At 38.1% G+C, this 13,675-nt stretch overlaps 2 protein-coding genes across 4 annotated transcripts in view; both read right to left on the bottom strand.

Moving 5' to 3' along the window:
- Positions 1–13,675, bottom strand: part of LOC145660611 (pleckstrin homology-like domain family B member 1) — an 865,216-nt gene that overhangs the window by 707,067 nt on the left and 144,474 nt on the right. The window lies entirely within an intron of this gene.
- Positions 12,789–13,190, bottom strand: LOC145661162 (zinc finger MYM-type protein 5-like). Its single transcript, XM_081726612.1, has one exon. The coding sequence runs from the start codon at positions 13,188–13,190 to the stop codon at positions 12,789–12,791; it is 402 nt and encodes a 133-aa protein (XP_081582738.1).

The following is a 13,675-nucleotide window of genomic DNA, read 5'->3' as shown; positions in this document are numbered from 1 at the left end:
CGGAATATATTTAAGTTAAGCTAAATACAACTGCACAACAAACGTGACTGAGTGGTTGGCTTTTGCGCTTCTATCGGGAAGTCCGGGATTCAACCCAGCATTCGACCATTCTGACAAAGCCTTCCTTCATTCCATCTGAGAATGTAGAAATAGTGCGTGTACTGGCCGACTAGGAGTGTAGGAGTTGGCCGACTTCCTTTCTTATTGTTTTTAAATCGTTATTATTACTAATTACCAGCAGTGACGGTTTTGCGAAGGTTAGAGGATCGGTCTTTCGGACTGAAGCCTGTTCTCCAAAGTTGCGGAATGTCTAAAACGAACGAAATATCTATTAGTTATGCCTTTACTCATAAACTTTAAGCTCCCGTCAAATAAAAATTACGAATATTTAGAAAAACTAAACATTAGTAGTAAGAAAACCCCTCCCAAAACACTTTTTTAAATTCGCCACTGATTCTCAGTATAAAATGATCTTCAAGGTTGTATCCGGAAAATTATTGCTAACCATATAAACGAACCGAAATATTAGTTATGCCTGTACTCATAAACTTCAAGCACCTCCCAAATAAAATTAAGACTTTTTAGAAAACGAAACAATCAGAGAAACCCCTCCCAAAGTACTTTTCTAAATCCGCTATTGATTATTTGTAGAAATTGGTATTCAAGGTTGTATCTGGAAAATTATTGCTAAATCATTGCACAACTACAGTATAACAGAAATGTGGAAATACGGTTTGACGGACATATTGAAAAACGTATGCTTTGACGGATATATAGAAAAACGTAAGTTTAACTTTCGTGCTAGAAGCTGGAGTACTAAGCTCTTAGAAATGAAACACGGATGACAAACTAAAATGATCTAGAGAAGGAAAAAAAATGTCGATAACTCAAAAGTTAAAATAAAGTTAAATAACCTGTAAAATTGCCCTCAAATACTACATTCTTCATGTTAGCTTTAATTCGTAAAATATGTGCTCCATCCGTCTTGATGGTGAATTACAGAGCTAAATATGGCATTCAGGTCGTGGAAATCTTATCTAACTATAGAATATACTATAAGAAAGCTATTTGGATAGAAAAATCATGAAAATGAAAAAAGCCAAAATTTCCAAAATTCTCGGTTTTTTTCCAAAAAAAGCCGGCTTTTTATGTGAAAAAAACCATCGATTCAAAAAAGCCGGCTTTTTTGCATCTCTACTAATAGTCACTTTGCCGATTGCGCCAATAACGGGGCAGGCAGATGATTTCGAGGGTTTAATTTAAAGTTCTGTATAGAGACAGCTACTGATATAGGTAGAGATAAGAAAAATCGATAAGGCTGAAGACTTATCAAACTTCCGTTTAGAAAATTTACCATCCGGCACTCGAATGCCTTCGAGTATTTGAGATTCTCGTGAAACAAACCTTGAGAAATTTGGGTGCGAAGCTCTCCTGTCAGGCCGTCCTGTCTCTGTCTGTTTGTATGTGGCATCCGACGATAACTTTCAAACGGATTGTCCGATTTTGATGGAAGTCATTTTAAAATGCTCTCATTTCCTTTCACCAGACACCTATTGTTTTGGTTGCCATACAATTCCTGAATTCAAGTAATTGTTCTTAATTTGAGCGTAGGCGTGTAAAACCTACGATAACTTTCGAGTGAATTGTCCGATTTTAAAGGGGATTGGTCTAAATGCATGTGTCAAGTATCTGTTGCTCTTGGTTACTTTACGGTATTTGATTTTGTATATAAGATGCCGTGCGGCTCTGGGACATTACTAGGGATGGCCAGATCCGGATATGTTTGGATCCGGATATCCGGATCCACTTAGGTCCGATATCCGGATATCCGGACACTGGATCCGGATCCGAAAAACGGATCTTGGATCCGTATCCGAAAATCCGGATCTTGGATCCGTATCCGAAATTTTGGACCTTGGATCCGGATCCGAAATTTCGGATCTTGGATCCAGACCTGAAAAACCGGATCTTGGATCCGGATTCGAAACTCCGTGTCAGAAAATTCGGATGTTCCGAATCAGCAAAATTTTCGAAATTATTGACAAAGTGATTTTCATTCCTATGCTTAAAATAAGATTTGAAGACACTTTTGGTACCTGATCGTGTGACAGCCTTGCGTTCTCTTCATTATGTTGATATTTGGTTTTCGTGCCTTAATATGTCACAATTACTCCAAATTTGATTGAGTAAAACTGTCGACTTAGGTGAGAGCAATCTCATTGTCAGATTTGATTCTAGTGGAAATACTTGACCGAAAAGGTAGTAAATCGTCCTGATGGAAATTTGTCCTTTGTTTTCTGTAACACTAGTCAAATGCTGGGATGAAACCTTAGTCTCAAGCCCAAGCTTCTTCATTAGACTCAGGCTGCTTACTTTTCTAATTCTTTCTGAGTTATTGTTGTCACTGAATGAGGCCATTTCCTAGTCGTGATGGGCTAGGCCATTGCTAATAGAACAACCCATAAAATATAGATCAAATAAAATTAAAGAGCAACTTCCTTTTCTTGCTCTTGATGAGCTTTTTTTCTTTCTTTAAAAATACGTTTCTCTGTGATCGTACCACTCCAGTTAGAATTAAGAATTGTAGTAGAGATGAAGTTCTAAATGGCAATTAATGTATCAAAATCAATGTATTAATGTACTGTATGTGTAGTTTGTAAAAAAAAAAAAAAAAAAAAAAAAAAAAAAAAAAAAAAACGGGTTTTTTCTGTGAAGTTTTTTCAATAAAAAACATCGTTCTTTTTCATGTTTTTTTTTCAAATGTCTGTTTTTTTCTGGCAGCTATTATTTATTGATTTATGTTGCGGATTATTGAAATAATCAGCAGAACTTGAGTCGAAGCCCTCGTAACTTACAAATCGTTTGTTTCTTTGTACCTATACGAGCAAAATTATGTGATTATTCCTTTCGGACCCAGGTCATTTTTGGCGTTTTCCTACATTTTCAGTTAGTGATGTATTGCTCAAAAACCATTCATTCGATATATATGGTCAAGGCCTTGTTTTTTAGAAAATGGATGTGGCTATGTTTTGTTGTAAGTTGCATTGCAGTGTTGCCAACGGCTGGGAAATTATTGAGGGAAATGTAGGGATGAAAATTTACAAAAAAAATTCCCTAACCGAATTTCATTTTTTTTTTTTTTTTTTTTTTGTATCTAGCACCACTACTGTTATATGGGTTCAAGTCACCTAAAAAATCTTTGGTGTGTTGACAAGGTACAGTGAAATCCTGAAGTCGCTGGCTTCCATTCAAAGTGGGAAAGAAAAAAATCTCTGCCATCATACACATGAAATTTTGACACTTTTTACGCCTCAGAAGCAAAAATCAACAGATATACCGGGGCTACAGCTTCTCTAATTATCCTATTGAAACTTTTTATGATGCGTTCGTTAGGGCAAAGAGGAAACTTTCAGGTAGTGGTACGTTTGTTTCAATGTAGCTAGCAAGAGAGAAATAATAAAGGGGAAAAGGGAAATTTTCAGAAATTTTCACCTAAAATCAAAAATTAATTGTTTTGGCTGGAAACACTGCCATCAGACAGACTAAAACTATCTGTGAATGAACCTTAGTACTCCAAGAATATATCCTGCAAGTATCATGGCGATATCTAACAAAGTAAGCATGAAATTAAAATATATCACTCTACCTCAGAAATTCACCATTTTCTTACCATTTGTAGAACATGGTTTATTATAAACCTCATGTGTGCTTCTCCTAATTACTGTAGTGAAACTTTTTATGATGCGCTGTGTAGGATAAAGACGAAGCTTTTAGACACTGGTACGTTTGTTCGAGTGTAGCCAACAAGAGGAAAATTTTGGAAACAAAAAAGGGATTTTTTCCAAAATTTACTCCTAAAATCTGGAATTAAAATTTTCTGTAGCTGGCAACACTGCTATCAGACACACACACACACACAAACTATCTTGAAATAAGCTTTGGTATCCCTCTAATATATCCTACAAGTATTGTGACAATATCTAATAAAGCAAGCATGTCAACAAAAAATATCTCATTCTACCTTAAAAAAATCAGTTTTCCCAATTAGAGAACAAGGTCTACTGTAAACCTCAACTCTACTTCCCCTAATTATCCTATTGAAACTTTCTATAGTGCATTGTATAGGGCAAAGACGATACTTTCAGATACTGGTACATTTGTTCCGATGTAGCCAACAAGATGGAAATAATAGAGACAAAACAGATTATTTTTCCAAAATTTCCCCCTAAAATCTGGGATTAAAATTTTCTGTAGCTGGCAACACTGCTACCAGACAGACGCAAACTATCTTAAATTAAACACTGATACACCACTAATATATCCTACAAGTGTTATGGTGATATTTAGGGAACAAAGCTTATATACCAAAAATATATTACGGTAAACAGAAAAGTAGGGAAAAACTAGAAAAATCAAGGGTTAGAAGCTAAATACGATTTTTTTGTGCACCCCCTAATTACCCAATTATAACGATCTGTACTTGCGTTTGTTAAGTAAGAACAAATGTTCGATTGGCGTAAGTTGACTTGCACTCGGATGTATAGGTACGGATTTATAAACAAAAATTTCGAATTTTTTGCCCAAATTTGGGAAATTTTAATTCCCTAATTGGCAACACTGCGCGCAGGCTTGTCCATTTATTATCAACAGTTAGGTATCCATCCGAGGTATCTACCTGGCAAGTCTTAAGGAGGTCTTTCTACAACGAAGGAAGCTACAGGGAAAAAAAGAGGTAAAGGAAATTCGAAATTAGAAAATTCTCGAATTTTTGACTAGGCTAAAATTTGAGAAGGAAATTCGACACCAGAAGAAAAAGAAGTTAATATGATAAACTATGGTCCAACGATATTTTGCAAGAATAATATCCTGATATCTTAATTAGTGTCTACACAGGAGCGGATTAAAAAGTGACACACCCGTGTGTGCCACCTTGGCCAACTGGGCCACCGAGTGTACATTTGATTACATTTGTTGACTACTAACCCGTTTTGTTGTTGTAGTTATAGTCTCGACTAATAATAATATCGTTGTTCTAAACAATAACTTTATAAGGAAAATTTTCCCTCGTTTTACATCTTACTTCCAACACTGTTGGTGAGAAATGCAGGGTGTTTCAAAATGAATATGGAGGTTTAAAGTCTTCGTAGTACTTATTACACTTTACGTACAATTATAAGCAATGCATCAAGTAAAAGAGTACCCCAAACAGTCTTTGCTACAAATGTTCGATGTGAGATTCATTCGTCACACGGCACACATCTAGTCGATAGGCCAGAAAGGCCCATAAACTTTCCGCCAGATGGCACAAAACACATTCAATTTAGGGGAGTCTCGTTTCAGCTGTACCATCTCCTGAGGATTTGCTGACGGCCAGATGCAAACATTATGAGTGTTCACATTAGCTCTTAGGTGAAATGTCGATTTATCCCTGAAGACGACACGATCCAGAAAATCTTCATTGTTATGCAAGAATATTTCACTTGCGAAATTTGCACGTAAACCGTAGTCTGTAGGCTTTAGATCTGTAGCAACTGCAAACGATAAGGGCGTAGTTGCAATCGTCTCCTTAATATTCTTCACACAGACGGTTGCACTGTACAGATTCAGTCTTTATTAAAACAAAAAGCTTTCTGCTCTCTAGTCTCGCTACTTTGCACACGATAAGGACATCGTTGCAAGCGTCTCCGTAATATTCTTCACACAGACCGTTGCACTGTACAGATTCAGTCTTTATTAAAACACAAAAAGCTTTCTGCTCTCTAGTCTCCATCTCCATCTTTGCTACTTGCTCTTTCTAACAACAGACAGAAGAAACAAATCATGTGCATGCGTGCGTACAAAACTGTTTGAGTTGCTCTTTCATTTGATATAATATTTATAATTGTAAGTTACTTGTAATAGATACTACACAGTTCTAAATCCCTAATATTAATTTTGAAACACCCTGCATTATTTCAAATTGTGTAATCCTATATTCATATATTGTATATACATATCATCAGAGCCGGCCCTAGTCAATTTGTCGCCCTGTGCAATGGCATAATTTGCCGCCTCAAGCTTTCTCCAGAAAGAACAAATCTTAAAAGTCATGATTTTAAGTATGCTACTCCAGCATGAATAACGAAGGGGGGTTAAGTGCAGTCGCACTCAGAAAGGCTTAAATACTTACTAAAAACGCAATCCCGTTGTGTCACTTTTTTTCTTGAAATATTAATCTATTATGTTAGTGAAAGATAAAGTAAACACACCTGCAGAGGAAAGATGGTAATCCTTTTTATAGAATTCAATATCGAGCTTCAATCTCAATGTATCAGTTTACAACTCCAGTGCAACTAGCTCTTTCATCTTTATTTCTTGATTTTTCTTCTACATTTGTTAATATTTAAAAAAAAAAAAAAAAACTTGTTTCTATCTTCAATGATAAGGAACTTGTTTCTGACAAAAACATGACTAGTTGTCATATCAAAACTGTGATAACTTACTAAATGGAACAGATATTCGCTGCTATTCGAGAATTGAATTCTTGCAATTGACAACAACCAAACAATTTGTGCTCGAATTTATTCGACCAATTGCTTTAGCATTGCCCATGTGACCTTAAATTAATGCAACCTAAACGTAATTTATGAATGTAGTATTCGAATAGGTCAGCTTAGTAAATGTAACTACCATCATCATGAAATCTGTTTCCAACAAGAAATATTTAATTTAAATAATATACGTATGACAGATTTTGTTGTACCGTCCAAACTTGTCGCTCCATGCAAATGCACGTGTTGCATATGTGGTACAGCCGGCTCAGCATATCATATATATCTAGTCGACAAATTATTTATATATGATATTTAGAAAAATACTATTAGGCAAATTAGTATTAGGTTTTACCTTTAAACAAGTTATTCGAATTTTATACCGTTCGTGACATTATTTCCGTACTTATTAGAGGCCTGCTTTCACGAAAAAACAAAATTTCATTTCTACTTTTATTTCTTAGTTGATATTGATGAAAACTGCTGAAACCCGAATTGTTAATAGGTATGGTATTCATGTAAATTGTAAAATATTTGTAGCGTATCAGTATCTAGTGTTTAATTTATATTGCATTTTACGGTGATTACACCTACATAAAAATATTTCGTACTTAAATAGACGTAAGATGAATTACACATGACTATTAAAAAAAAAAAAAACGAAATTTAGAAAAAAAACGAGAGGCAATGTTTTTTTTTCTAAAAAAAACGTACATTTCTGAAAAAATACGAACGTTTTTTTTTTCTATTTACAACACTATGTATGTGTATACAAAATACCATATGGAGCCTCGAACAGTAACACTTGTCTTTGTAATTAGTAATCCACTACTATTAACTCTGCATAGGTTGTATAAGGAGCTATATCATTCATGTAAACACATAGGCGGATGCAGGGGGAGGGCGAAAAGTCGTTCGCCTCTACCCAGCGCCACCATGAACAGTGTACTTTAGTAGTAATTTGTGGCAATTTCAGATCATCTAAGTAATTTTTCACTGCTAGCATCCCCAACCGCCCCCTCCAGGAGTCCGTTCTGGATTCGCCCCTGCGCAAACATAATATACAACTCATTCAAGAGTACATTTTGGTAGCTTTCTAAAATTTTTATCTTAAAGGATTGTCATTTCTCGTGGCTACTTATGCAATTTTGTCCACAGGCGTACATGCAATTTCCAGTCATTACGCAAATACATTTATATACTTAATAGACCTCGGCTAGTTGGGGGCTTCGCCACTAGACCCCCGTTACTAGGGCCTCGCACCACAAAATCCTCTAATCATAATCAATTTAAAAAGAAATGTCTGCGGATTTGCCCTTAGACCCTCTGATATCCCATTTGATCGGCCTATGACCTCGTACCTCGTAAACCTACAACCATACCGAATCTCAGTTCAAATATCAAATTGTATGTAATAACATTCCGGTATCCCGAGACATACCGAATTTCAGTGCGAGTATATGGGGGCTTTCCTCCAAGACCACACATTTGCTCGGTCTACGGCCTCGCACATCATACGCCTGCAAACATAACGAATTTTTAAGGGGGCGCGGTGGCTCAGTGGTAGAGCGTTCACCTCCGGTACTTGGGGTCCCTGGTTCGATCCCAGCTCGCGCCGTGTGGACTTTGTGGTGGACAAACACCGTGCTCGTGGGTTTTCTCGGGGTTTTCCCGTTTCCTCCCACTTTCTTCATTTCATTTATTTCTCATAATCATCGTCTCCTTTAGCCTAACCGGCATAATCGTGGGACGTAAAACTCAAGGATTTCATTTCATAACGAATTATTGTTCAAATAACAAGTTTCATTTCTCTAACATTCCAGGATTCCGAGATATAAAAGTCTTTTCTCCCCTCCCCTTTTCTTCCCCTCTAAGACATACATCGAAAAACGCTTAAGTACATACCTAATTATTTTAAATGTAAAGTCCAAATACCAAATTCTATGCTCCTAACCTTCAGAGGTTCCCAGATATCGATATGTTATTATAATAATTACAATCCCCACCCACTTTCCTTTCCATCTCTTTTCTTTTTTCTTTTTACTAAAACGTCAAAAAAAAAAAACTGAAACACATGTCAAATTATTTTCAATGAAAAATGCAAATACCGAATTTCAAGTCTCTAACCTTAAAGGATTGAACATATTAATACAATAATTGTAATCCCCACTTGATTTTCTTCTCGCCCATTTTCTTCCCTTCTGGGCCACATATCAAAAAAAGTTGAAATACGTATCTAATTATTTTAAGTGAGAAGTCCAAATACCAAATTCCATGTTTCTAACCCTATAAGTTTCCGAGATATAGGCATATTATTATACTAATTGCAATAATTGCAATTACCACCCGTTCTTTTACTTTCTACATCTTCCCTGCCCCTTCTAAATTAAATATCAAAAAGCACTTTAACAAGTATCAAATTATTTTCAATGAGAAACCCAAATACCAAATTTGAACTATCTAACGTCAAGAATCATCAATATTTTCCACCCCATTTCCCCGTTCCTCGTCGAATTTTCCAAAGTCCTTCCTTAGTGGTATCCTACGTCACAAAGCCTATAAACTGTCCAAATTTCAAGTTTGTACTTTAAGCGATTTGACCTGTACGGTGATCTGTCACTCACTCACTCAGAACTTTGCCCTTTTTATATAGAGAGATTTAAGATTTTATGGGAAAGCCATGAATTTTGTCCTAAGGCCGCCAGTGTCTTAGAAATGTAATAGCTTTGCTATAAACTTTAAGCAATCAACTGACTGATCTGCGTCTATATGTATTATGTAAAATGCCGCTTATGATATTTATTTTGCTCGTAATAAAAAAATAATAGAAATAATGACGAAAATTCAAAGACATTCATGATTTTAGCGTAATGCTGCAGGAGTTCAGATCATTGAATTAATCATAAGAGCCGACTGTATAAGATAGACTACATTAAATTCCAATGTGGCACAAAGAAAATATGCAGCATTACTATGCAGTTTTTCAACGTTATAACTCATTCTGAAAATATTATCATAGGTCTCACAAACAATTGAGTTTTAATCATAACTCGATTAATATATAACAAGAGGCAGATCTATATAACTACTGACTTGAGATGAAAGTGGCATACTTGCAGTACGTTTAAAGATATACTAAAGACTAAATGATGGGGTGTGCGCAACAGTGGTCTAACCCCGAAAAATGAGAAAATGAGATTTTCATGTAATCTTTTGTCATTTAAAATGAATTATCTTCCCACGGAGTTAGATAAAATTCACCTAGTCAATTTTATACATATGGATATTTTAGTTCTGGGTCTCAATCTAAGGCCTAAAATATTCAAATCAGGAGTCCGAATCTGAACTTCGAAATTTCGGGTGTGGATCCAGGAACCGAATATCCGGATCCGCTTCCAATATTCGAAACTTCGGATCCGGATTCAAGATCCGAAATTCCGGATCCGGATCCAAGATCCGAAATTCCGGATCCGGATCCAAGATCCGAAATTCCGGATCCGGATCCAAAATCCCAAACTTCGGATCCGGATCCAAAATCCGAAACTTCGGATCCAAGATCCGAAATTCCGGATTCGGATCCGGATCCAGGAACCGGATATCCGGATCCGGATCTTATAGGATCCGGATCCGTCTGGCCATCCCTAGACATTACCAACCTCAGAGTCAATGCGTACCTGGAAGGGGGGGGGAGGGGAAGATGCGGCCGAAGCGTGGTGCCAATACCACCACATTCATCTACGACTGAGATCAAAAAAGTTTGGAGAATTAACTCCACACTCCCTTTATGCCCTCATGGCATGGTACTATGCACAAGGGAGAACTTTACATAGGACAGAACAGAGACTAAAGGAAAATGAAATTAAATGAAATCTTCCAGTTTAACGTCTCACGTATATGCCCGTTAGGCTAAGGGAGAAGGATGATTAACGCAAGTGAATGATGATGGAATAATTGGTGGAATAAGAATGTGGGAGTAAACGGGAGTACGCCGAGAAAACCCACGGACACAATGTTCTTCACCAAAAATGTACTTGTTCGGGGATCGAACCAGGGAGGGACAAAAGGGATGAAGGGGAAAGGGGAGAAAATATACATGCTCTGACTTACATTTCAATGGCTCTGATTCAATTTCCATATCAAATTAAAATAACATCCGATCAGTTCTTACGAAAAAAAAAAAAAAACATTATTTCCTCAAGAGTTCTCTCAGCTGCTTTGTATATTGTTGCAAACAGACTTTCAAAGAAAGATGGTCGTGCAGTTACTTGTTTTGCAGTTGTTGAAAGCAGAGGCGGCCTTAGTAGTATGCGGGGCCCCGGGCGGGGGGGTTCGGTAGGCGAAACCTCTTCCCCGAAGCCAGGAAACATAGGTAAAATTTTTGAGGGGGTAAGGGGTTCTTACGGCATGGGGGTCGATATAACTTACGACATTAATGATTCGGAAACATTTTACATGCATGCAAGATCAACAAACTAGAACACATAATAAAACTATCACTGACTTACGAAGCAGCTGCGTTGACAGTCACAGACGGAAGTCCACTTTTCTGGCTATTCGCTGTGCAAAATCGTTGATAAGGTCCTCGTAGTCCATTGTTGAGGCAACTTCCTTTTCGATGGACAAAATAGCTAAACCTCACAATCTGCTTTGCGACATTGTTGATCGTAGATAGTTTTTGATAAGTTTCAACTTTGAAAAGCTTCTTTCCGCGCTGGAAACTGTCACAGGAATTGTCAACATAATTCTGTATGCAATAACGATGTTGGGAAATGAATCTCGAATGGGCCAAACGTACTGAAGACACTCTTGGGCGACACTGATGTTATCAGGAAGCATTTCTCGAAAAATCTTCAATTCTGCGCACAAGTCAATTCGGTTCAAATCGCGTGAATCTTCTGCGCGTAACATGTTGTCCAAATCCATGCAGCACTTTAACAAATAATCGTCGTTCAATGACCGCAAACCCTTCAAGTTGGATAGAAATCCAAAGATTGAAGCATACTCTTCCAGTTGTTCGAATCTTTTTTCCATTGAGGTAAGTGCTTGATCCATAAGAAATATCCTGTTCTGAAAGACTCCTCCGGCGAAGATGTTTCTTCGTCGTTACCCTCATAATCGAATTGTTTTTTCTTGCATCTGACTCTTAGTTCCTTGAATTTCTGAGCTACGTTCATTTCGGACGCAGTTTCCTTTGCTGCGATCATAACATCGGAGAATCCGGTTTCCCGGTACTTTCTCAAGAAAGTAACAAGGCCTTTGATTTGCTGTATTGCTATATCGAGCTGCATGTCAGATGATTGCAAAGTTTTGCTGACAGCATTCACAGCAAATAAAATGCCATACCATATGATTAAGCTCAGAATAAACTCGAAGCTTTCGAGCTCATAATTTGCAAGACATTCGGCTTCACTTTTTACTAGCGGTATCTGCGACAGTCAACAGTGCCTCCCTGACTTCTTTCGTTTCATAACGAAGCGCTTTCACACTTTCCAGGCGGCACTCCCACCGCGTTTCTGAAAGTGATTTTGTAGTCACGGTTTCTTCCAAAATTTTCCACCTTTCAGCCGAGGCAGCAAAGCATTTATATATTCTCTGTATGACACCAAAAAGCGTCACTGCTTGGGAGTTGTATTTAGCCATGTCTCCTAAAACAAGGTTCAAATTATGGCAGCCACACGGAGTGTAAAATGCTCGACTGTTCATGCGAAGAATGTGCGCTTGAACTCCTTGGTGTTTTCCGTTCATGTTCGCACCATTGTCGTACCCTTGGCCACGACAATCGGCGATGTCCAGACCGAGGTTCGCCAGTGCGGCAAGAAGAGCTTCAGACAACCCCTTTCCTGTTGCGTTGTCCACATCCAGAAATTCGATGAAGTGCTCCACCACCTTCACTTCCGGATCTGATACGTCCACAAAACGCAATATTAGGGACGTCTGCTCTTTGTGGCCAACATCAGGCGTGCAGTCAAGGATGACGGCAAAATATTTAGCAAGTTTCACTTTATCAATAATTTTCCCTTTTACTTCTGACGCCATCAGGTCGATAAGCTCGTTTTGGATCCTATGCCCGACGTAATGGTCGTGAGCCTTGTCGTTCTTAGTTCGGCGGAGATGTTCTTGCATGGTTGGATCGAATTTGGCCAGCATCTCAACTAAGCATAAAAACTGACCATTGTTCGGAGCATAAAGTTTCTCCGTTCTCCCACGAAATGCGCTGTTGTTTTCGACAAGGTACTGTACAATCGCTAGAATTCTTGTTCACACTGCGCGCCAATGCAGCTTTTCTTTTCTAATTCGTTCTAGCATCATGTTATCTATTGCGCTACCATTGGACATTCTCCGAGCTGATTCCAACCACGCTGTCATGCACTTAACATGATTTACAGAAACTTCGTGGTGCTGACGTTTATCGCCAAGATACTTCCAGTCGCAGCAGCCTTCGTTTGCTAACTGGTCTCTAGAAGCTGTCGTGCCAAACAACTTATAAGGAAAGCAAAATACTCTGTCTCTAATCTTCAAATAACTTAGCCATCGCCTATCCACTGTTTCTCCGTTTGGCATCCTCCGTGTAAAGAAATTGTTCCGTGAAAAATGTCTGTTACCTTCGTCCTTTGGGTATTCACAGTCACTTAGCCTCATTGGATCCTTCTCCACTAACATGTCACGCACTTAACTGTTAATATGTTTCCAATTACCTGGATCGTATATGTCCTCGAACAGTGTGCTCGTCGTTTGAAGAGTGTCAGAAGTATGCAGAGGAATGGTCGCGCTTTCACAGGAGAGGTCACTTTCTGGGTCTGTTGCAGCAACGTTGTCCCCACAGAATTGCACCAAGTTTTCATTGTTCCTTGTGGGACAACAGGGCGTAGAAACAGTTTTGTTGTCGGCTAGTTTGCTTTCTTCGTCGGACGCAAAACTTGGTATCACAACCTGGTCTGTCGCATCACACCGGTCGCTCACAATTACAGACGTGTTCTCAAGTTTTTGGTGTTGATCCGCTGATTTTACCGCTACAACAAACTTGTCCTTTTGCTTCTGAATGAAATCTTTATATTTCCCTTTCTTGGCTTTCGCAGCCCCACTTTCGTATTTACGGAATTTGTCTCTGTCTCTGCCACTCATGATGGTCACTTATTCTTTGCCCA

Source organism: Thermobia domestica, chromosome 9 (assembly GCF_964235325.1).
Source record: "Thermobia domestica chromosome 9, izTheDome1.hap1.1, whole genome shotgun sequence".
NCBI classification, from domain to species: Eukaryota; Metazoa; Arthropoda; class Insecta; order Zygentoma; family Lepismatidae; genus Thermobia; species Thermobia domestica.
The sequence above is the reverse complement of the archived record's forward strand: the minus strand, read 5'-3'. Positions and strand labels throughout refer to the sequence as shown.